Source organism: Seriola aureovittata, chromosome 11 (assembly GCF_021018895.1).
Source record: "Seriola aureovittata isolate HTS-2021-v1 ecotype China chromosome 11, ASM2101889v1, whole genome shotgun sequence".
Classification (NCBI taxonomy): domain Eukaryota; kingdom Metazoa; phylum Chordata; class Actinopteri; order Carangiformes; family Carangidae; genus Seriola; species Seriola aureovittata.
In genome coordinates this window covers 13,756,665-13,778,894 of record NC_079374.1, presented here as the reverse complement: position 1 = coordinate 13,778,894, position 22,230 = coordinate 13,756,665, and the positions used below count along the sequence as shown (strand labels likewise).

Genomic DNA, 22,230 nt, shown 5'->3' with positions numbered 1-22,230 from the left:
TACTATGACTGGTTAAATTGTCAATCATTATTTATGTTAAATTATTCCCTATCTGATCATCGAAATGTTAAAAATACAAAATGGATCTGTTGGAGGCAAATAGTAAAGGCTCTAGGAATCCCAGCAGCCAAAGTAATAATCTAGAATGAGGAGTACAGGTTAAAATGTGTAAAGATGTGAGCCTGATACTCGCTTTACTACGAATATAAAACGGACTTCATCTCGGTCACGTGACTGCTGTGCTTCCGTGTCAGAGAGTGAACTGGTGAAATCATATGGAAACAAAGATGAGAATAGAAACTTACGCTGACAGTGACAGTGCCCGGTAACACTGGCAAATATAGGTAAGGTTACTTTTTGTACTGGTCACAGCATTACATGACACTGCACACTGGCTAACTGGCATTAAATAAAATACTGAACACTTATTTAGCTCTAAATCGGAACTCATATCACTGAGGTGTATTCAAGTTAGTGTTGTTGCAGTTTTTGCTTATGCTAAGGTAACCATGCTCTTTAAATCTGACCATTAGATAGGCCTATACATTTGTGTATTTGTAACCTAACCAGTGAGTTGTTCTCTCTGTTTTACTCTCATCAGTTTTGTGATTCAAAATGCACCCATCCTCATGCGATACATTTGTGGCTCTGCCCCCCTCCACTGAGGGACAACGCATAATCTTTGGGAAAAACTCTGACAGGCCTTGTGATGAAGTCCAGGAGGTGGTGTATTTTCCTGCTGAAAACTACGGTGCAGAGGAGAAGGTTGAGGTAGGTAACACAGACAGCCTGTTATTACCCTCCAACCTTCACTTTCCCACATTGTGTCTGCTCTTTGGTGAATGAGCCATCAGATAAACATTAACAGACTTTGCCCCTGTGTCTTGTTTGTCTTCTAAGTGTACGTACATAGAGATTGAGCAGGTTGCCCACACTTATGCAGTTGTGTTGAGCAGACCAGCATGGCTGTGGGGGGCAGAGATGGGCGCAAATGAGCATCAAGTGTGTATTGGAAATGAGGCAGTGTGGGGCAGAGAGAGTGCTGATGGTGACGAGGCGCTTCTTGGCATGGATCTTGTCAGGTAAACCCCCCTCAGAGTTGTCTGTATTTCCAAGCCTCTGTGACTTGCCAAATCATGCCCATCTTGTGGTGCAAAGGGACATTTAATGACATAGTACCAACCAGAAACGATTTCATGTAATTCTTTCTTCAGCAGGCTTTTGTCAGTTCAGAATAAATTTGTGTGAAACACTCATAGACAAAACATGAATCTGTTACCCTGCAATTTCACAGGCTTGGACTTGAAAGAGCCGACACAGCTGAGAATGCAGTGAATGTCATTACTGAGCTGCTGGAGAAATATGGTCAGGGAGGATCTTGCATGGAAGATGAGTGTGGCTTCACCTACCACAACAGCTTCCTAATCTCAGACAGGAAGGAGGCATGGCTGCTGGAAACATCAGGGAAGTACTGGGCCGCGGAAAGAGTGGAAGGTAAGACAGACCTACAGAAACAGAATGGGAGCCTATTTGTTCTGCCCCTGGAGGAAATTAAACCTGCTCTGTTTGTGCTGTAACTTGAAACTTAAAACACATTGCAAATGCAGCCCACCATTTAAATTATGTTACTTTATCACAGATAAACTGGTATCAGTGCATATGTCATCCACTTGGCAAGAAGTTGCAGTCCAAAATGCCAAATACACTGTATGTTTGAGGTAGTTCAGAAACAGTGTCTCCATTACAGAGTGTGACCACCAGAGAGCGCTGGCAAGTTTGTTTTTCAACTGTAAAATGTCCCACTCAGTACATATATCGATCACAATTCTTTAATAACCAAATTTAATGGGTTTTTAACTCTCAGACTCATTAATGACATCTGCCTTGAAAACACAGTCTACAGTAGCATTTAAAGTTTTTCACTTTTCTGCAGTTAAGGGCCACCTTCCTTTTGTTTTTGTGCTCCTGCAGTCATAACTGAAGTCAGCTTAAAACAGCCTTACACGATTCTGCAGTAATAGAGTTTTCTAATAACACACAGCACTGCTTAGGTTGCTGTTGAATAATGGCATTACATGCATTGTTGCTGCATGTTTTCATTTTGATGGCTAATCATCACATTTTACCCCTCTCTAGCTGGATATCGCAACATCTCCAACCAGTATGGCATAAAGACTAAGATAGACAAGGAACATCCAGAGATGAGGGAATACGCACGAAGCAAGGGCTGGTGGGACGGAGAGACTGAGTTCAACTTTGCTACAGTCTACTCCTTTATGACTACAGCCAGAATAGAGGCCTCTGGGAGCCGATACTGTGAGGGGAAGGCGTTGTTGGAAAAGAGCAACGGTTAGTTTATGCGCACTTCACTGTGGAAATGTGGGACTGCATCAGGGGAAAACATTGAATGACTTCTACCACTGTTTATGCATGTCTTGATTTGTTTACTCAAGGCCACATCACCGCTGAGACAATGATGGATATCCTGAGGGATAAAGATAGTGGCATCAACATGGAGGGCATGTTCATGACGACAGGAAGTATGGTGTCAGTGATTCCAACGAATCCTGCTCTGCCAGGCGTTCACTACTTTACAGCAACTCCAGACCCTGAAAGGTAACGAACGTGGCCTTGCTTGGTAAAGCTGGTAAAGCATCCTTTAAAACTTATTTTCACAGGAGTTTATAATGATTTACAAAGTGATTTTTTTTGTCTGACAGGTCTGTATTCAAGCCCTTTGTCTTTGTGAAACACATTAATCCGCTGAAGGCGACGACCTCTCCCAGTTATGGTCCAAATGACCCCGTAAAGAAGAAACCCCGCTTCCAGAGCAAGCCCGACCGCAAACATGAGTTGTTTGTCAAGCATGAGCTAGTGGCTGCCATTATTGACACCTACAAGGTTTAACAATTTAATTCAACTCTGCATTTTACCTAAATTTGTCATTTAGTTTACTGTGGTCACAACATGTATTTATAAATTCTACATTTTCTTTTTTGGTTTGTCTTTTTGTCTATAGGACAGAGGAAAGAAGATCACAGAAAGCATGAGGCAGCTAGAAAAGGAGAAGATGAAAGAGATGGAGAAGATTCTTTCAGATGGTATTGGGGACCCTGATTTATTGGCAAATCAGTTCCCAAGCTCTGTCCAGGAGGAGATGGCTACGTACAGCAAAAGCTGAGAGGACTGCAGCTTGTTGGAACCACAAAACAGGTTTCCAGAGTGAAAGTAGCAGTAAATGTCTCTGAGGTTTGTTTGACTTTTAGTCTTGTAAAAGTACAACCATGCTTGCATAATTAACCCGGTGAATCAGAACATAACATTAATTAACATCATTATATAAAAAAACATGAAGCAGCACCGGATACCGGGGCAGTAAAATGTTGTAGAGGATGTGTGTGTAGAATCATAGGCCAAAAATACAGGACAGTACCTATTCATTATGTCATACATGATTTTAGGGTTCAGTTGCAAAATGTATTGATTAATATGAAGCCTTTGACAGAAATTGTGTTACACATTCTATTAAAGTATTTTTATTAAAAATATCAACAAATGTTTTTACACATTTTTTTTATTACACAAATAAACACAAAACTTTGCACTTAAAAAAAGATTTTTAATTATATTACTATAAACCTGAGAGAAATTTAGAATTACAGCAGCTCGCACTTAACTCACTTTCATGAGACTTCCAAGTTCATAATGTTTATGTGGAGGATACTGTGTTTGACAGAGTCAAGGTGAACACTTTAAAATAACCATATCCATTAACACTTAGATCTGACACATATTCAGGTATTCAGGTATTCAGTCCTTGAGCCTTGCTACCACATTATGGTCAGGACTTATTCATGGAGATGGCCATTTTTCAACAGACAGTTTGCTTTTGTTGTCATTAAAAAATAATTAAACAATTATAAGAAGGCCATGGAAATATGGAGAATACTTTTTTTTTTCAAACCAACCAGTTACTTTGTGTATACTGCTCGCATAGTCCTGGTAAACAGTGTAATAACTGTTCTACGTCAGTGTCAAGTCACATTAAGCTGCAGGTAACCAAAGCAACAATACTTACGCTGCATGCTACATTACCAGTTAACTAACTGGTGAAAGTCATTTCATTATAAATTAAACTGGCAACAAAAAAAACATAAAAATGGATAAATATTCAGACTCATCTTCCCTTCTTTCCTCTGGCAAGTAGCTTTGATAGAAGAGTGAAAATACGACCTGAGGTGTATGAATATAACATAAATGCATTCACTGGATGAGTGGGAGTTTTCACCTGCACCTCTAATTTGGTATGTTAGGGCACCTTTTTTGTCGATTATTTCTCACATAATGGCATGAAATAAATCTACTCAAATTTCAAGTACACATATTTACTGCATGACAATAATTCAAGTCTAGTCTAGCCTAGTTTTAGGAATAAGTCCCATCATGTTAAAATATTACTAAACAGCTTCATTGCAGATTAAAGGATGCAGCAACATTACTACAAGAGTCAATCAGGAACATGAACAGACATGTAAATAAACTGCCAGAAAGTGACAGACCTTAGCATTATTGCCCAATCTGTCTGTGATAGATATTTGTTAGAATTTGAGGACTGACTTCCTGATGAAACTCTTAATGCACTGTATTAAGCATTAGGTCCATGTTTCGATTTTCCACAAAAGAGATTATAACTGCCACTTCTGTTAGTCTCACTTTCAGTTTCAGGCAGCCCTGACTGACTAGCAATGGTGCCACAATACCAAAATGTGAATTATTAAATGTAAAATGGCAGAAATAACAAGGAGGTTAAAAATTTCCCCATACATTGTTCAGGATACATGTTCTACATGTACTTTACTAATTCCCTTTAAGACCAACTCCACACAATGCATAGTACCCTGGCCTTTTAGTTTCAAGTCTGTTGTGCTTCTGACCACACCTACATCACGGTCAGATGTGTTCGGTTCTAACATCCAACTGTGATGTTGTGCCACACAACAGTGCAATGTGAAATGCTGTACTTGTACAGGGTGTGGACAAGAGCATGGCAGTGCAAACAGAATTTTAAATCTGGGTGCTAATACTTGTTCCTCCTGTTACACCACCTCAGGATGTACCTTTAGGATTAAACAGCTGTCAACTTTGACCTTTTTGACTTATGTCATGAAGCGGTAATACAGGCGACTGTCTTGGAAGCTGTATTCCTCCTTGATGTGCTGGAGCACACCGCCCTGTTGTAACCGCATCCCATAGAGTACCGCCTCACCATGGTCCTGAGCCAAGCCCACCTGCTGAAGCCACTCCACAAGTTCACAGCCAAGAAAACAGTCCACCATAGTCCTCTTTCCACACCTGAAAGTCAAAAGAAGCATTCACCCAAAGGTCTATTGATTTTTCTTTATGGGTAGCCACAAGAAGCAGAGGAGAAGCAGACAGAGCCCACAGACAGAAAATGATTTATGAAGTATTGTGGTTTGTGAATTACGGCTAGTGAGTAAAACTATGCGCTCTCACCTTCTCTTTTTAACAATATCATGAAAACACTGGTCTTTGTGGTATTTAGTGAACTGCGTGCAGGTCATTCTGACATCCTCTGGTAAATCACTCTGCAGCTGCTCTTCTCGCTTCTTTCCATACCACAGATTGTATAACCTAAGACCATTCACAAAAACAATTTTTAAATGCATGTACACAGTATACTATTTAGTGTAGTATGCACTATACACAGTATATTGTGTGTGTAATGTGTAAATGTTCTTTACCTCTTCTTAAATGGTAATAGAATCAAATGCTTGTCCAGCCCAAACAGAGCGAAGGAGAGAAAACCCTGGCAACAGAAATCATGTCATGACACTGATATGAAGTGACAACATATACTCACAATCTTAGTACTACATTATTTGAACCAAACCTGTCCATAGTTGGCCACAGCACAGAAGAACTGCAGCTCCAAGTAGAGTCTACCAGGGATGGGGTTAAATAGCAACCACAAGCAGCTGGACAAGTTCTGTGATAACAGCAAGTAAGAGGAATTTCAGGTTGGAGATATCAAACTAGCAAATATTGTTGACAAGAACAGTTGTGTGAACATGACTGCATTGGAACAATTCATTTAGTGTCAGTGGCAGATACTAAACTGCCTTGAAAGTTGTGAATAGTTTTTTCAATATATTTTAGACTCACAGAAATGCATAAAAACACACGCCACAAGATGTAATGGTATTTCTATTTAGTATTATTTAATACGTTTTTATTTAATGGGTTTTCTGAATGGGTTTCTTTGGAGAAGTCCTCCTCTGACACTAACAGGAGGTAGAAATTACACAGCTCAGCCATTTGTGTCTGATTTGGTTTGTGATGCACTAAATATAATAATGCAGGCAGAAAGGCCGACTTCATGTGTAGAAGTGAAAGGTGGTGGTTTACTCACAGCAAGCAAGCTGACAGTCAGAAGCAGACATAAGAGCACATGACGGGCCACTTGTCTATCTGCAACCTGTTGAAGCTCTTCCACTTGGACAAGCAGACACTCTGTTGACTCACACCTGTTCTCACATGGACCTGTGAGGGGGAAAGAGAACAGAGATTTAAAACATTGTATCTTAGTAATTTTAGAAAAAAAAAAGCAGTGTATTCCCCCAACAAAGGTTTAATAATTATGGTTATTTTGTGCTGATATGAGTGAAAATGCATGTCATTTGCTTATCAATACAATACCTGTGAGTGTGGTTGGTATGTTGTTCATATTTGTGCTGATGATCATGTCAGGCATGGGCTGCGGCTGTTCACAGTCACATATGAGGCATGCTAGTAACAAAGTGACAAAAGTGAAACTGATTGCAATACCATCCCTGTTCACACTAGTAGCAGAGAGCAGACACAATGTGTAAGTAATTCAATGAACTAAGTAACACAATAGTAAAGCAGAGTGTAATTCAATACATGCTGTTATACATTTTACATTGACTTGGTTTACACATTAACACATTTGCAACACTTATGCTGCTGTAAGATATTGGAATCCTCTTATATTCCAAAAAAATAAGTATCCCACAAATCACATTCATATCACAACGCTTTCCCCACTGGTTTGCAGCTATTAGTAGTCGTTACTCACGCTGTTACTGTCTCTAGTTAACCACTCATTTGCTAACGTTCCTTTCTTGACATCTCCTTTCAAAGTAACACAAACTTTAGCCGTGGAGGCTCAATTATAAGTCAAAGTCATGTGACATATTTTCAACAGCTTGATTTCTGGGAAATTATGTGTTCCATAATGCATTATTCATTCTAAAGAAGGAACTAAACTTATCAACACTTTAATGTTTCCTCCAGATTATGACATCCAACAAGTTTTCTTCCTACTTTCAACATTTCAATGTTTACTTTTCGATTGTGTAGTTGCAGAGGCTTCAGACATCAGACAGAAGTTGCATTGCCTATGCAGAAGTTTGCTATAGACAACATGTAGATAAGGGGTTAGTCCTCACTTTGGATTATTGATTATTCTCGTCCTTTCCTCTCCAACTTGGATTTTGACAACTAACAAGCCATTTTAGATGTTAGTATCATGTGCTGTGATTTTTATCACCAAACTATTGTACTTGGAAACTCATCAAAGTGAAACGATCAAACGGATCATAATTAAATTAATTTGAGTCTGAGTTCCCCTATTTACCATAGGGAAAGTACCTCTGTTGAGATCTCCTGATGGGGTGACTGGCTCAACCAGAGTCTGGTTTTCTGGTTCAACTTCAGTCACAAGATTCTCTCCACTGCCAGATGAAGAGTTTCCCTCTTGGACTTGGTCACTCTGGGCCCAGCTTCCTCTACTGAGACACACAAGTGAACCCCCTCCCAGCAGTATGCTGAAGGCGACTACGACTATGGTGCAGATTATCTGTCAACATACACAAACACAGTATTCAAACGTTTTAGTAATTCTCAGCTGGTACCCAAACAGATGCTAACCATCAGAGGAAAGGAATATAATTGCCATTCATGTTGTTACCTGCTGTTTGCCATAAAAGAATGTTGAGTCAATCGTGCCAGACATTTTTTCCCCAGATATGAGCAAGACAGCAGTTAGTAAGGCTGGTATCCTGTTAATAGAGACAATATTTACATACTGACAATATCAAAAAGTAAAACATAAACCAGCTCAGTGACACTGAATTGTACATGAAATTTGCAGGAATGTTTGGTTTATCATTTACATTCAACTGAGGTGTCAGCACCCCAGTGTAAAACCACCCCCAGTACTCTTGATCCAAGTTTTAGTCAGTATCTGTTAACATATATAAATCTAAGCTAAACTGTGAATTCTATTTTAGGCTTCATATTGTATTATTATACCTTTTAGTGAACTGGAAAAACAAGTGTAGTTTCATTTCTTTGTTCATAAAGTGACTCACCCCCAGCCTGCAATGACGAACATGGCTGGTGAAACTTTCAGATCCTCAAACCTTTTCAGGAGCACAAGTGAGAGTGCTATTAAACCTAAAACAACAAAGTATGCATTGCAACATTAGCAATCAAACTTAATATATCCATACCTATCTGGGTAATGTAATACAGTTGAATGTGAGGCTAATGTTGGTGGATGGTCGTGTGCATTCACAACATACCTGGCCACACATAAGTACTGTAGAGCGAGGTACATATTAATGTGAAAGTCAAGACCTGCCCGATGAAGTTGTCTCCTTTCACCACAAAGTTCCACAGGATCATCCCAATGCAAGTCAGAAACTAAAGACCACACCATAACAAATGTTGGCATTTGTGAAGTTACACTAACAGTTACATTTCTTTTGTTGGTTTAATTAAAGGCTAATAAAACCAATTTAGAGTATATTTGCACATGTGCTCACCTGTGCCAAGAAAAGGTTGACAGTAAACATGTGAGGTAGCCTCTTGAATTTCTTGCTTAAAAACATGACAGCAATTGTCCACACCTGTCAGAGAAAACACATAGATTTCAAATTATTCATGTTTACCAACACAAAGACTTTTGCACAGATGCTTCGTACAACTAATATTTAACTTTGCTGGCTGGTTGTTCAATGTAACATCAAAGGATAGGTTGAATTATTCCACAAAATGACATACTTAAGCAGTAGAAACACTGAAGAAGAAGAATTAAAGAATATGATACTGCAGAATACAAACACAAATGTGAACATGTTTCACTACTGCATTGATTATAATTTCATTATATATGGGTTTCGTCAAAGTTACACTGAAAGTGAGAATAAATGAGGAAGTAAGTCTGTATCTCAGGAAAGCGTTCGCTCACACATCCTCTAAGTAACGGAGCCTTTTTATGTTACAGTAAGCCATGTAAATGTATTTTCCCTTTACTTGTCTGAAACAATTCAACATTAGCAACTAGCAAAAGTGAACCATGTCAACATCAATCATGGCAGGCCAAACTACTTGCAATTATGAAGTAAAACGTGCTCTATCAAATGCTTTATGAGGCTATTTTAACGTCACTGTTTACCTCAGTTTCCACATACTGAGATAAAACAAAATAATCAGATGATAGAAAGTCAGTTATAATAACTTATAAAAGATTATCCAACAAAAACCATATATAGGAAGCGGCTAGTTGTGACTCACCAGTGCAACTAAGCTCACTATGCTTATGTTAAAGCTGACATTCTGCAGTGCATTCATCAAAAACTGAGGATCCTTCCAGCGGATTGTAAGTAACCAGGCAGAAACATACATTATTGGAGCTGAGAGAAAAGTGCTGATCACCATCCCAGAGGTTACCTGTTAGGAGGTAGAACAGAAAATAATGTACAGTGAGTTACAAAGACACAGTATCCGAATGGCAGACAGAAGGTTGGCGGGTAGATGTAAACAACTCACAACTTCTAGCTCTGCGTTATAATAGACAGCATAGATAGCCACACTTGGTGCAGTAGGAAACACTCCATAAAGAAAGGCATAATTGGAGAGGCTTGAGTGGTTCAAAGTACTGGTGTTGCTGTTGTCCAACAGATCCACCATGTCCTTACAAATCAGGGGCATTAGCAACCTGAAACACAACAAAAGATTGGTGTTATGTATCATTATTTGAGGGTTAGTTCACACTATACTGTAAAATGCAATTGTGTTAAAATATTTACATACACAAGCTGTTATCATGCTACACTCTCCTGACACCTCTTAACATGTCATGCATTTGGTAAAAGGCTTGTGGTCTGAGAAAGGTCTGAGTCATCCAAAGCATCAGCAGAAAGCATACGTTCAGAGAACTTTATAAACCTCTAACTTGCTGACTCTTTCAACACTGCTAGAGGATGTCTAATTATGAAAATGCAAGGTCATCTATTTTAAAAAAGGTCATCTCTTGTACAAAATGGCCATCAGGTGCAATGAAGACATTAGTGTTTTCCACTCACAGTTTTGCGGTAATGAGTAATATCAGTGTAACAACGGTGGATCTGGTCAGTTTCCCTAACTGCCCCACCATGGACAGACCCAAGTAGAACAGAGCTGCTCCCCCGAAAGAATTGGCCAAGCCATCCACAAATTCAGCCATGAAGGCAGGAATTGTCTGGTGCAGGACAAAGTGGGCGATGATGCCAATGACAACCATGAATACAATAGGGTTCTTTAAGACCTGTAAAACTACAAGTCCCACTATCATAAGTTTGCTCTGCTGGTGGTTTCCCTCATCCTTCCACTTCTGGATCTCACAGAAGGCAAAGCCGATGGGATTTAGAAGCATCAGGGACACAGGTGCAACCAGGTAGATGTACTGGAGGTACTCTGGGTATGTGCTCTGATATAGGGCTTCAACTATGGAGAAAAGTGAAGGCAAATATTTCAGTATGTTGTGATGTGGTGCAAATGTAGTCAAGAAAATCAAGAACATCAAAAATATAATATTGACACGATTGCATCATACCCGCCTTGATAAACCCCAACATAAAAACTGCTCTGCTAGTGTACACAAGTCTCTTATAAACAAATGGCTTCAAGGTCTGCAGATGTTTGGATTTAAATGGCGCTGGAGTCTGAATAGCTGACTATGAAGAGATTTCAGCCGCAGAACAATGGTTCGAATTGGAAAAGTTCCAGACGTTTTAGTCAGTGAAGTGAAAGCAAAATAAAAGCTGTTTATTGGAAATGCCAACACTGAATTATGAATAGAAGGAAAATATGGCTAAGGTCAGTTCTTCAGGAATGCTTAGATGGGTTTGTTTTTAATTTGATAACAGCCTGAGAAGAATACTTGACTATGAATACAGCAACATTACTTTCTTTTTCCATTTCAATCACTTGTGGCTTTGGGGTTTGAATGCGATGTTGATAATTCAGGGCCCTGACAAAGGTGATATCCAATTTGGTATACTAAGGTAGTTTACAGTGTAACAAATAGATAATTACACCTTTGTTTTGATGGATGAACAAGCATTAAGACAGCATGATTACAGTTGCAGCAGTAAATGAAAAGCACTGTGGGCGGTAGGCTTTAAGGCATTACACTTACCTATTGGATATCCCAATGCAAAGTCATTGCTCTGTGTGGCAAATATTGCAAAGAGCCCAGCCTTACTATAGCGACTCTCAGGACTGGCGACTATCAGTGTGAGTACGCATACTATGAAAAACACAGTCACTTTGGCGATGAGGATGCTCCAGAGAAATGACCAGATGACATTACCAAAGTCCAGCAGTACCATATTTTTGAACAGCAGCGCGGGGAGGGCAAACTTGGACACAAAATTCCCCAATCCTTTGGCCTGGGTGGAGGTGATGATGTTCGCCCTCCCGGCGATATATCCACACAGGATGATCCCAAAGCACTCCAAGAGAGCCGGGAAGAGCTTGTCAATGGACATTGCGGGGGACAGAGCAGGAGAATCCGGGTCTTCCTCCTCCTCATATGAAAAGTTGAAGCTAGTGATTCTGCCCGGTGTCTCCATCGTGCTGATCCTCCCTCTTGTGACAGTTTATCGTGCCTTGTTTGTGGTCATGTTAATGTCAAGGCCGTCCCTGCTCGGCACTGCCAGATACCAAAATAGGGAAGATACGGTCAAAGAGTTGCCGTAGTTACACCAGCTAAACAGGTTCAACGGTAAACAGATAACTTTTCGTCATTGACCCGAAAAATCATCACAAGGTGGAAATAGCTCATTTTAGAGCGGTTGTAAAGTTGCTACCATATAGCTAATAAGCACGGCCATTTTAATACAGTTATTAAAGTCACTCTCACCTCTCTGACAGCGGCTGTGCTCTCTCATGAACCATGTGTCGTCAGCTCTCCGGTGGTGGGAGAAGCTAACAGTTAGCCAGCTAGCTAACGTTAAGCTGCTGAAGCCGTGTCGACAGGCACCGCACGGAGCTAACTGTTGACAAAAGTTTATCCTCAGTCTGTCAGTCCACGGTTACAAGGCTGTTCACATAACTCGGCGAAACACTTGATATTTTGTGTTAGATAGCTGACACTTCAGGTTCACACCCAGCAACTTTCGTAATCCGCGATTTGTCAACACAACTTCACCAATCATGTTTTCAACGCCGGGGCAGAGGGGCGGAGTTCACCACTGTAGCCTACCCACCCACCTCCGACTGAAAGGACGTGTCTCTGCGTTCAATGTGCAATGTACAAATGGGATGCAGTTGTGTAATGAGTCATAATCACTTATGATAAAATATGATTTGGACAGGAATACAGAATCCCCCAGGCGCCCCAACCTCCTCCTTCTCCCTCTGTGTGTTTGTGTGCCTCCTAGACGTGGGAATGATGTGCTCAGGTCCTTGAGAGCTGCCTTCATTCGTGTTTCCTATCTATAATGATGTCCATACTTTAAATCTACTTTGTTGATCTGTTCTGTACGGGGAGTGAATCAGCTGCAGGTCCACCCTCACCATCTAATCATACTGAGGAAGTCAGACAAGCTGGAAGTGATTACTAAGTCATTTCTAGCATGCAGCTCTTTACACTGGAAGATGTGCAACACTAAACTCAAGCTGTCTATACAATATTATATAAATTTAAGATGGTTAATGAACAATGTTTTTTTAGTAACTTTATTTATGAGAATCAAGACCATGATCACATGGTCTGATTGCACAAATAGAACATACATTAATAACAAAATAGCACACAGTTAAAGTACAACAAATGTTACGACGGACCCTTTATATCTCTCAGTGACCTTCTTGAGCCCAGTTTTCTGCTTTTGCAAGAACTGATATTACAGCCTCTGTTCAAGTTTGTTTCAATCAGTTAATATTGTTACAGTTTTGTGTGAGCCAGAGAGAAGACAAACCACAGTCATCCCAGTGTGTGCTTAACCTGCAAGACCAATGGTGACAGATATACACCTTATCCAGGCTTAGCAAATAATTGTACATTATCTGACTGAGTTTAATTTCTTGGTCAATAACAACAACAAATTAATGCAGCTTTTAAATGCTGATTTACATTTTCTACAAAGTATTTTGACAATATGAAGATCTATGGTGTTTCAAAGCAATCTCCACAGTGAGAGAGAAATACTGAGCCTTGTAAAGGGCTAAACTTAGATTCAGTACATCCTGAGAACAAACCACATTATGTTTATAGCATTGAATATCAAAAACTGTCAGCTATCAGAAGTATGGAATGCTTGGTCAGAAATATTTCTAACTTTCGTCTATATTGTATTTAGGAAGTGCTTTTTATTAAACACTGATATATTAGCGGTTTGATAAATTTTGTTGAATTATAAATTCAAAACATGTTTAAAGTCCTAACAGAAAGGTATTGTATATGGAACCAATACTGCCAAAACCAAGATAAAATTAGATTAGATAAGCTTAGCTAATGACTGGCCTGTTTAACACACAGTTGTCAGAGCAACTAGACTCAGAAGGCTTTTGTTGTAACTATCCTTCCTCTGTAATTTCATCAGAAGTTGAGGAAGTAACCAGGCAGAAACATCTGTTAGAGCTAATAGTGCAAAGATAGAAATTTGCATTTGTATTTGAATGTACACTCAAGGGTTGGTGGAAAAATTTACACAAGTAGTGCGGTGGGAAACAGTAAACACTCTAGTAGTAGTAGTCACTGTAGTAAGAGTATCTGAGCCAGAACATCAGCCTGTTACACACAAATTTTATTGTCAGAATTCATGTACGATTGCATTATAGGTAACTGAATTTCTACATCTACTACTAGTATATTACAATATTACACAATTACATACAGTATGTCAGGAAAGTGGTCATAAAGGATTTGGCAACATACAATAATCAAGACAACATTTCAGTCAAATCAGTTGCCATGAAAATGGATGAAACCTTTTTATTAACTTGTCCCCTATAAACTGCACAATATTCCAAAAAGTTACATTTCTTTTGAACTAATTAAACATTAAAATATGCACACATATATTTCTTAAAAAACAAAAACACTGTCATAAAATATGCGGAAATAAACAGTACAAAATGTTCTTGTACATATTTGAAAAAGAACAACTCTTCAAACACCAAAAGGCAAACAAACAGGGAATTCCACAAGCCTTAGAATACACAGTGAATGCTGCGGGACAGCATACTGCAGCTTCAAAAACAAAGTCAATACGTTTTGACATTGAGCAACAAACTGGTCATTTGAAAGGTTAAACAGGTAGAACAAGAGCCACTGGCCTTTAGAGCATGCTCAGCTCAATGAGACGTCCTGCGAACACACCTAATGTGCCGATGAGACACACAGCCATGAAGACGCACAGCAGAATATGATCCAACACCATGGCCACAAACTTCCACTCTTCAGCAGCCTGGAAAGAAAGAGGGACAGTATGTTATATATATATGTAATGTCTCATTCAAGAACCATATTAGAAACACTCTCTGTGTGAGATGGATTACATTGTTGGATTCCTCATCTGATTTCATGGTTTCTGCGATGTACTTGACTCCTTCAATGGCACTGCGGACATCAGGATTCTTGGTGATGGGCGACTGGTAGGGAACACTAGAAGTCTGGTTGCCAGAGATGTCTGAGATATCAAAATCACCACCGTAGTTGTTTTTAATCGGTTTTTCTTTCCCGGGACGCTTCATTGTCGAAAAGAACATGATGTTGGGAATGGTTTCAATAAAAACCTGCCATAAAAAGACAGAGGATAAGCATTGTGTCAAGGAGTATACAGCATCAGAGCAGCTAGATAAAATAAAAACATAGCTATTCTATCTTTCTACCACTAGATGGCAATGTAATGCAGAGGAAAAGGGATAGGAATAGTTTTCCCAAGCTTGCCAAGCTTGGAAATGTGATGGATTTATTTCTAGTCGTTCAGCTCCACAATCAAAATGATATAAGTCATCGTTGTGTTCCCCTCTGCTCCCGTCCTCACCGTGCGAACCCAGTCTGGCATTGTGTGAGTGCTTGGGGAGCGGTGGTGGGTGTTGATGACAATGACAGTGATGATGATAGAGGCAATGACGAAGACCATGGTGAAGAGCATGTACTTCCCAATGAGTGGCACAGCGCTGGAGGTAGAGGGGATCAGCTCCACAATGACCAGCAGGAACACAGTCAGAGAAAGCAAGACAGAGATGCTGAGAGTCATCTTCTCACCTGGGAGACACAACAAACCATCGTCACTGCTCCTACTGGCTTTTTAACTTCTCTAAAAACCCCCATGAGGCACAGAATGTCATGCAATATGCACTTGTATAACAAATATTTGCGATCAAACAACATTTACACGGGTGGTTCCGAGCCTGGAGGTCAGTACCCAATTAGAAATCTGCAGAAAAAAACATTTGGCAAAAAAATCTCACCTCAAGGTCCATTTAGTAGCACATGATCTTCATCAGTGGACGGATTATGCTCATGTGAAAGCTTGAAGGACCTTGATGTGAGATTCTTTTACATGGGTGATGTTTCTAGTGTCACTAATGAATTTATAACATTTTTGACACAGTGTTAAATTTTTATTTTTTTTTCTTGTTATTTATTGAATAAAATCAAGGAATGGAAAATCCTTCAAATATCATCACAATGAAATAATTCCTGAGTTGAACGGGTCACCACTTAATTGCGGCGTCACAGGGCAAAAGGATTGGAAACTGTTACATCTCTGTTCCGTATGCTGAAGAGCTGATGTTTCTTATCAGTAAAGTTTCAAGTAACATTTCCACCCACAATAACACATCCTGTTTCTTAAAGACATCTGCACGGTAAAGGAAATGTTGAAGTAATTATGACAATGAAGTGGAAAATGTGGATCAGCCACTTTAAACTACAGTATAGAGTGTGTCCTCATCATATGTCAACATGCAATCTCATTAGATTGCCACAAGGGAGAGCTGTTTCTGTGAGTCAGATATGTGAGCCCTTTCCCAGTCATCCAATAAGGAGTCCATGTCTAGTGTTTACACAACAACACAATAACTGCACGGTTCACCCACACAAGCAAATCATATTTAAAGCATGAGAGGCAGCTCCTTTTCTTTTCTAGGACCAACAATAGAACAAGTAAACAGACTCTGACTCCATTTCACACAAGTAAAAGGCAAGACATGTTGTTTTTGTTGCTCAGTAACAGCAGTTATCCCTAAGAGAGAGACTTTTGGCACCAGCCTCTCCTTCAGCTTCACACTATCCTGTCAGCAGCCATATCAGAAACAGGGATCAAGTGATGTATTATACATTAAAGCAAAGGCCTGCTTTCAGACATGACAGCACAGAGGGACCCTGGGTAATGAGGCAGACCTACACACTGGGAACACGGCCAGATGTGCACACAAGCAGTGCAGTTCCTGTAGCTGCCAGAGTAGAGACACCTCCGACTGACAGGCAGTATTAAAGAAAAGGATTTTTCCAACATGGTGTTAATATTATGAAAACATCGATAATGAGGAAAATGCTCCTTCTAATACGCAGTGTGCATCTGTGTACTTGCATCAGTTCTTAGCTATTTTTACCTTGATTTAAAAGTGTAACCAGAGACAGGGCTGCCTCAGCTAGACACCCTATACACACTACATCTGATATATTGCTTATCTGTCTGGTACCTGTTAAATAAACAAATAAAGAAATAAATAGCACATCACACCTTGATACTTGGATGCACACTTAAGCAGTGATTGTGGCTTCAACATGGATGATCTTTAGTGTAATCCATGTTAATGTTATAGTCAGATATTTTGGGAAAAACAGTTATTTGCTTTCTTGCAGACAGTCATATGAGAAATGTCTGTCTATCAAATACAAACATACTAGTCAGCAGCTGGTTAGCTTAGCTTAGCAGAAAAAATGGAAAGAAAATAACTACTAGCCTGGCTCTGTCCAAAGGTAACAACTGCCAGCACCTCTGAAACTCACTTATTAACATGTTATGTCTTATTTGTTTGTTCAAAATCCAGTCTAAAAACAACAGTTTGCAGATTTACAGGAGATTATGTGCTGGGCTAAATTTTGCCTGGGCACGCAGGGTTCTCCTGGAGTCTTGTCATCACTGTAAAGGTGGATTTTGCTACGTTGACCAGGCTAGCAGTTCCCCTGATTTTAGTCTTCGAGCTAAGCTAAGCTAACTGCCTGTTCGCTGCAGCTTTGTATCTACCATAAAGGCTTGAGAGTGGTCTCAATCTACTCGTGTAACTCTTGCTTCAGATGTGCGGATTCTCTTCAGTCCAGTGACTTTTGTGTATATATATATATATATCTCAACAAAGAGAATTGCTGTGCTAACAACAGACATATAAAACATATGATTTGATTTGGGAAAGAGGATTTTGGACATTGTAACCCCACACCTCCCCCTGTATGTTGTTTTTGGTATATTTTTAGGTCCGTAATGAATGAATGTTTAAATATCTGTCTGTGTTCCCTGTACATGTCATGTTTTATTGCTTTTGGTCGGCAAAAATCAGACAACTATTTAAAAAAAGCAGTGATTGTGAACTGCATCTTTTATGTCGTAATTTCCCTATTGACTGATAACTGAGTCTTAAATCACTGTGAAAGGACGCAATGTTGAATCAGTAGAACTTATCAACATACCAGAGTCTGTAGGAAGATAGAAGACAAGGCCAGTCAGGAAGGAGAAGAGCATGCAGGGGATGATGACGTTGACGATGAAGTACAGCGGGAGCCGCAGCATGAGGAAGTGGTAGGTGATGTCCAGGTAAGGGGTTTCTGGGCAGCAGGCATAGTACACCCAATGCTTCCAACTGCGGAAATCCTTCATCACCCACTCTCCACTTTCCATAAAGTGACTCAGATCAGGGCGGTCATTGTCCTGGTGAAGAGAAGAAGTAAACAGGGTGATGAAAGGATGATTTTAAATTCAAAGTCTTTGAAATTTTCATTAAGTCTTTCACTTTTATCATTTCTATTTTCCACATCTGTAAAGCACTTTCGCACTAATAGGTGTGTAAAGTGCTAAACAGCCAACAACCACCAGGCATCATTCAACCATTTGTTGTTCACAAGTGAGGATTTACACCATTTATATGCTTAAAGGAATAGTTTGACATGTTGGGAATTACACTTATCTAATCTTTTCCTTTTTCCTGATTCTCATATCTGTAGGGTAAACATGAAGCTACAGCCACTGGGTGGTTAGCCTATCTTAGCGTAAAATCTGAAATCAGAGGCGACCGAGAAATACAAAATTACACGTTACATCTCATTTGTTTAATCAGTACAAATACATACAATAAAAAGGGTAAAAGTAATAAGTTGCAGTTTTTTGGGACTCCAGGAAGGAACTACACCTGGCCAAGCTACTGCAGAGTCTGGCACATAACCCCCCCCCAAAAAAACGGAATTTGTTGCTTTTACATGTTGGTTTTACAGATTAATGCAAGAATATGCACAGTAACTTGTTAATTAGTGAGTTTTTGAAGTGGTGGTGGGGCTGCTCTCTTTCACTTCATGTTTAACTAACAGACACGAGTGTCGTATCAATTTTCTCATCTAACTTTTAACTCTCAGCAAGAATGAAGGTATGTGTGTTCCCCAAAATGTAGAACTATCCATTTCAAGAATTGGTCTGAATGGAATTACAGGATTGACAACGACCAAGTTTCCGTCATAGGTCCAGGTGCCCAGCTTCATACTGCAGTTCTGAAGGTCAAAGGGGAAATGCAGCACAATAATTTCACAGTAGCTCTTGAAGATGGCAGGTGGGTTCCACGTGATCATTCCTGTGTACTCTAGCAGCACTTTGGTCTCATGAACGATGGCAAAGTCACCGTCAGCACTGCGGGCAAAGACAAGCACAGGCAACATCAACATGGGAGATAATAAGTTAAATGTTAACGTAGGGGGACATCAGTGCCTGAGGATGGGTTGCTGCTGCTGTTGCACAGCCCAGCCAACCAGCACTCTGGTTGGCACAAGATGTTGTGGTTGGTGTGTGGTTGTCAGGGAAAAACAGCAGTGTGTAAGATACAGCATATGGTGTGGGGAGGGGGGAGGGAGGGGGGCTACTGAGGCCAGATTTAGCCTGATGAAATCTGAGCTTTCACACGCCCAATACTGAGGCATAGGAAAATGTAAGTCAAAACACCACTGACAGGTGTGCTGATTGTTTCTAGAGGTCTGGATGCTTCAGGTCACATAAAGCTTATTGTAATGAAAAATAAAAGGATTTTAGAAAGAAAAGAAGGACATGACATAGAACAAATATAGCCTGATGACATACTTGTTGTAGAGAACCAGATCAGGCCGCCAAATGTCAGTGGAGGGAACTCTGATCTTTGTGATGCCACCGTAATCCTCTGGGTTCCAGTGCAAGTTCACATCTTTCCATTGCTGAAAAAACAGATGACAACCATTATTAATGTTTTGTTGTGGGCAAAGAAAAGCAAACCAGAAAACATTGTGCAGACTGTGATACATCATTGTCAAAGTGGGGACACATTTGTAGAGATGAGCATTTAATAATAAATTTAGAGTTTCACAATTGCTTAAAATTTTCTTTCTTAAATTTCATCTGTGAATTTTTCAAACTCAAAGAACAATATTTCACTTTATGGGTTATCTTGATCTTTTAACCATACTAAACTTTACTCTCTGTAATTTACAGTACATGTGGTGTAAAAGCTCATTATTGTAGTCAGTCCTGAGGTTTGTCTTTACTTGACATGATGAATCTGTGTGTTTTCAGCCTGCCTTAAATAAAATAATTGTGCGTTTTAATTCAGTTTCTTGCCATGGATGTGTTTTTCCACATATAATTTATTGCTTGAAGCATAATTATGTATTTTGCCCATCGCTTTCTTACTCAATTAGTAGATTATTGAGGAGCTCTGCAATACGTTGATGTGTCCACTGTCTTTTTTCTATGACATTGCAACAACAAAAAAAAAAAGAACATATCAATGTATTCAAACCTGTTTCAGTCTCACGTTGCTGCTGACGATCTGGTTGACCTCGTCCTGTGGAGACACAGATAAATGTGTTTAGACAGTTGATGACAGTGAGGTCTAATGCAACTTGGATGATAGCGTGTGACGTGAGATCTCACCACACTGATCAGCTGGATGAGCTGAAGGCCCACAGTGACAACCACGGGGTCCTTGAAGTGATTGACAGGACGCACGACCTTATTGTAACCGGTGAAGAGAGTTTTAACTAGATGTGTTTCATCAGAGGAGGCCCAGGCAGCGCCTACAATAAACAAGACAGTATGGATACAGGCTTATAGTTGTTTACTTGAAATGATTCTCTTTCTTGAGGGGGGATGGTACGTGTGACTCTTGGCTCCACAAGGTGCCACTTCAGTGTGTTGGAAAATGTTGTTTGCCAAATGCTGTGCCAAAGTAGAATATTCCTTTAATGCCATATGATACTTGAGGTAAGTGATTTTAATATGAGCTGAAAATAGACGTGACAAGTGCCATACTATAGGTGTAATATGTTTGTGAATATACGTGTATGTACATAGGCCTGTAATTTTTTTTTTTTTTAAGTAGAATGAAATTGACCCACTTTTACATGGTGTGTTTAGTGCGTGCGTGTGTGTGTGTGTGTGTGCTTAAGCTTTGATGATTTAATGCACTTCTCATTAATCAATTTTAATTTAAAAAGGAAATGTTTAAAATATATGAATATATTTGAAATTTCTAGGCTATATAACAGAGATAATTACAAACAAACTGAAGTCAAATACATGTTCACAAAGCTGTGGGCCTGTGATGAAAATACCATTTATATGTTAGTGTGTATATTCACTGTGTTGGATTTGGGGTTTAAATTTGGCAATACAGCATTTAAACATGTGATGGCAGCCCATGTAAGGGGGCGTTAATAGAGATATTCTTCCGCTATTTCCGCAGCATATCTGTCACAAGCCACAGCCGGATCCCCTTTCATTTTTCAGCTGACCTTGAAATGGAGGTCATTTTACAGCAACACGTTATCCGTATGGTTGTATGGTTTCTCAAGACATTCAACTCAGTAAACTAAGAAGTCAACTAAACACAATTAATTATGCAGGTGAGTTCATGTGGTGACAAACACACAACAGGTTGAAAAGCAGAATGAACAGTACACGTGCCCTTGTCAATCAAAGAGCTCGGTTGCACAAATTTAAATTTGCTCATTAGTTTTGTTGTTTGAATTGCACCAGCTTACACTGACCTGGGAGCAGTTTCATTAAACATAATTAATGAACAGAGGGTTTCATACTTTCTTTTCTAACTTTTCTAACTTCAATTTGCTTGAAATTAAAGCTAAAGCTAATTCAAGTAAAAACACACATATTTCCACAGATAACAAGCACACATTTCCTGAAGTTTTGAAGTGAGTTCTTCTATAATGTAAGTTCTTACCTGCTAGGATGACTAGATGAAAAATGAAAAACACAGTATTCATTCTTGTCAACAAACCCAGGCATTCAAAACCAAGATCCAACTTCAACACGCTGCCTGTTGACCACTTGAGAATTAAAAAGGTTTGACCCACCTAAAACATTCTTTCAGCGCTGGCAATTGACTTAATGTACAACCCCCAGGCTCTCCACTGGCACCCTTTCTGTTATTGTCTGACAGCGGATGTGAGTGACTGGCTGCCAATGCTTGTCATTTGAGACGGCCGCATTCCTCGTCATGTGTTATAAGATCAACATGCCAGAGTAATCCACCACTGAAATATCTCATCTTGAATTTGGCCACACACAAACACATGTTCTCTACCCTCAGCATTAATAGTGTATCACTGATACACTATTAATGCTGTCAGTCCATTTAATAATGTTTAGCTCCTTC

At 39.6% G+C, this 22,230-nt stretch overlaps 3 protein-coding genes across 3 annotated transcripts; 1 reads left to right on the top strand and 2 right to left on the bottom strand.

Moving 5' to 3' along the window:
* The first annotated feature begins 212 nt into the window (after positions 1-212).
* scrn3 (secernin 3) lies at positions 213-3,548 on the top strand. Its single transcript, XM_056388481.1, has 8 exons — positions 213-344; positions 602-771; positions 901-1,082; positions 1,295-1,494; positions 2,137-2,349; positions 2,454-2,616; positions 2,721-2,901; positions 3,020-3,548. Exons 2-8 carry the CDS (start codon positions 616-618, stop codon positions 3,179-3,181), a joined length of 1,257 nt encoding a protein of 418 aa, XP_056244456.1. The 5' UTR covers positions 213-344; positions 602-615; the 3' UTR covers positions 3,182-3,548.
* Positions 3,521-12,534, bottom strand: gpr155a (G protein-coupled receptor 155a). Its single transcript, XM_056388478.1, has 16 exons — positions 12,233-12,534; positions 11,507-12,022; positions 10,413-10,812; positions 9,877-10,045; positions 9,622-9,777; positions 8,871-8,954; positions 8,628-8,748; positions 8,415-8,499; positions 8,012-8,102; positions 7,693-7,900; positions 6,718-6,807; positions 6,431-6,561; positions 5,912-6,007; positions 5,763-5,827; positions 5,515-5,652; positions 3,521-5,352 (listed from the first exon to the last, which is right to left on the bottom strand). Exons 2-16 carry the CDS (start codon positions 11,940-11,942, stop codon positions 5,157-5,159), a joined length of 2,466 nt encoding a protein of 821 aa, XP_056244453.1. The 5' UTR covers positions 11,943-12,022; positions 12,233-12,534; the 3' UTR covers positions 3,521-5,156.
* A 1,565-nt stretch (positions 12,535-14,099) lies between these two features.
* Positions 14,100-21,993, bottom strand: LOC130178023 (acetylcholine receptor subunit alpha-like). Its single transcript, XM_056390096.1, has 9 exons — positions 21,796-21,993; positions 20,490-20,632; positions 20,356-20,400; positions 19,665-19,774; positions 19,025-19,220; positions 18,017-18,254; positions 15,363-15,586; positions 14,875-15,111; positions 14,100-14,783 (listed from the first exon to the last, which is right to left on the bottom strand). Exons 1-9 carry the CDS (start codon positions 21,836-21,838, stop codon positions 14,655-14,657), a joined length of 1,365 nt encoding a protein of 454 aa, XP_056246071.1. The 5' UTR covers positions 21,839-21,993; the 3' UTR covers positions 14,100-14,654.
* Between the last annotated feature and the right edge of the window lie 237 nt (positions 21,994-22,230).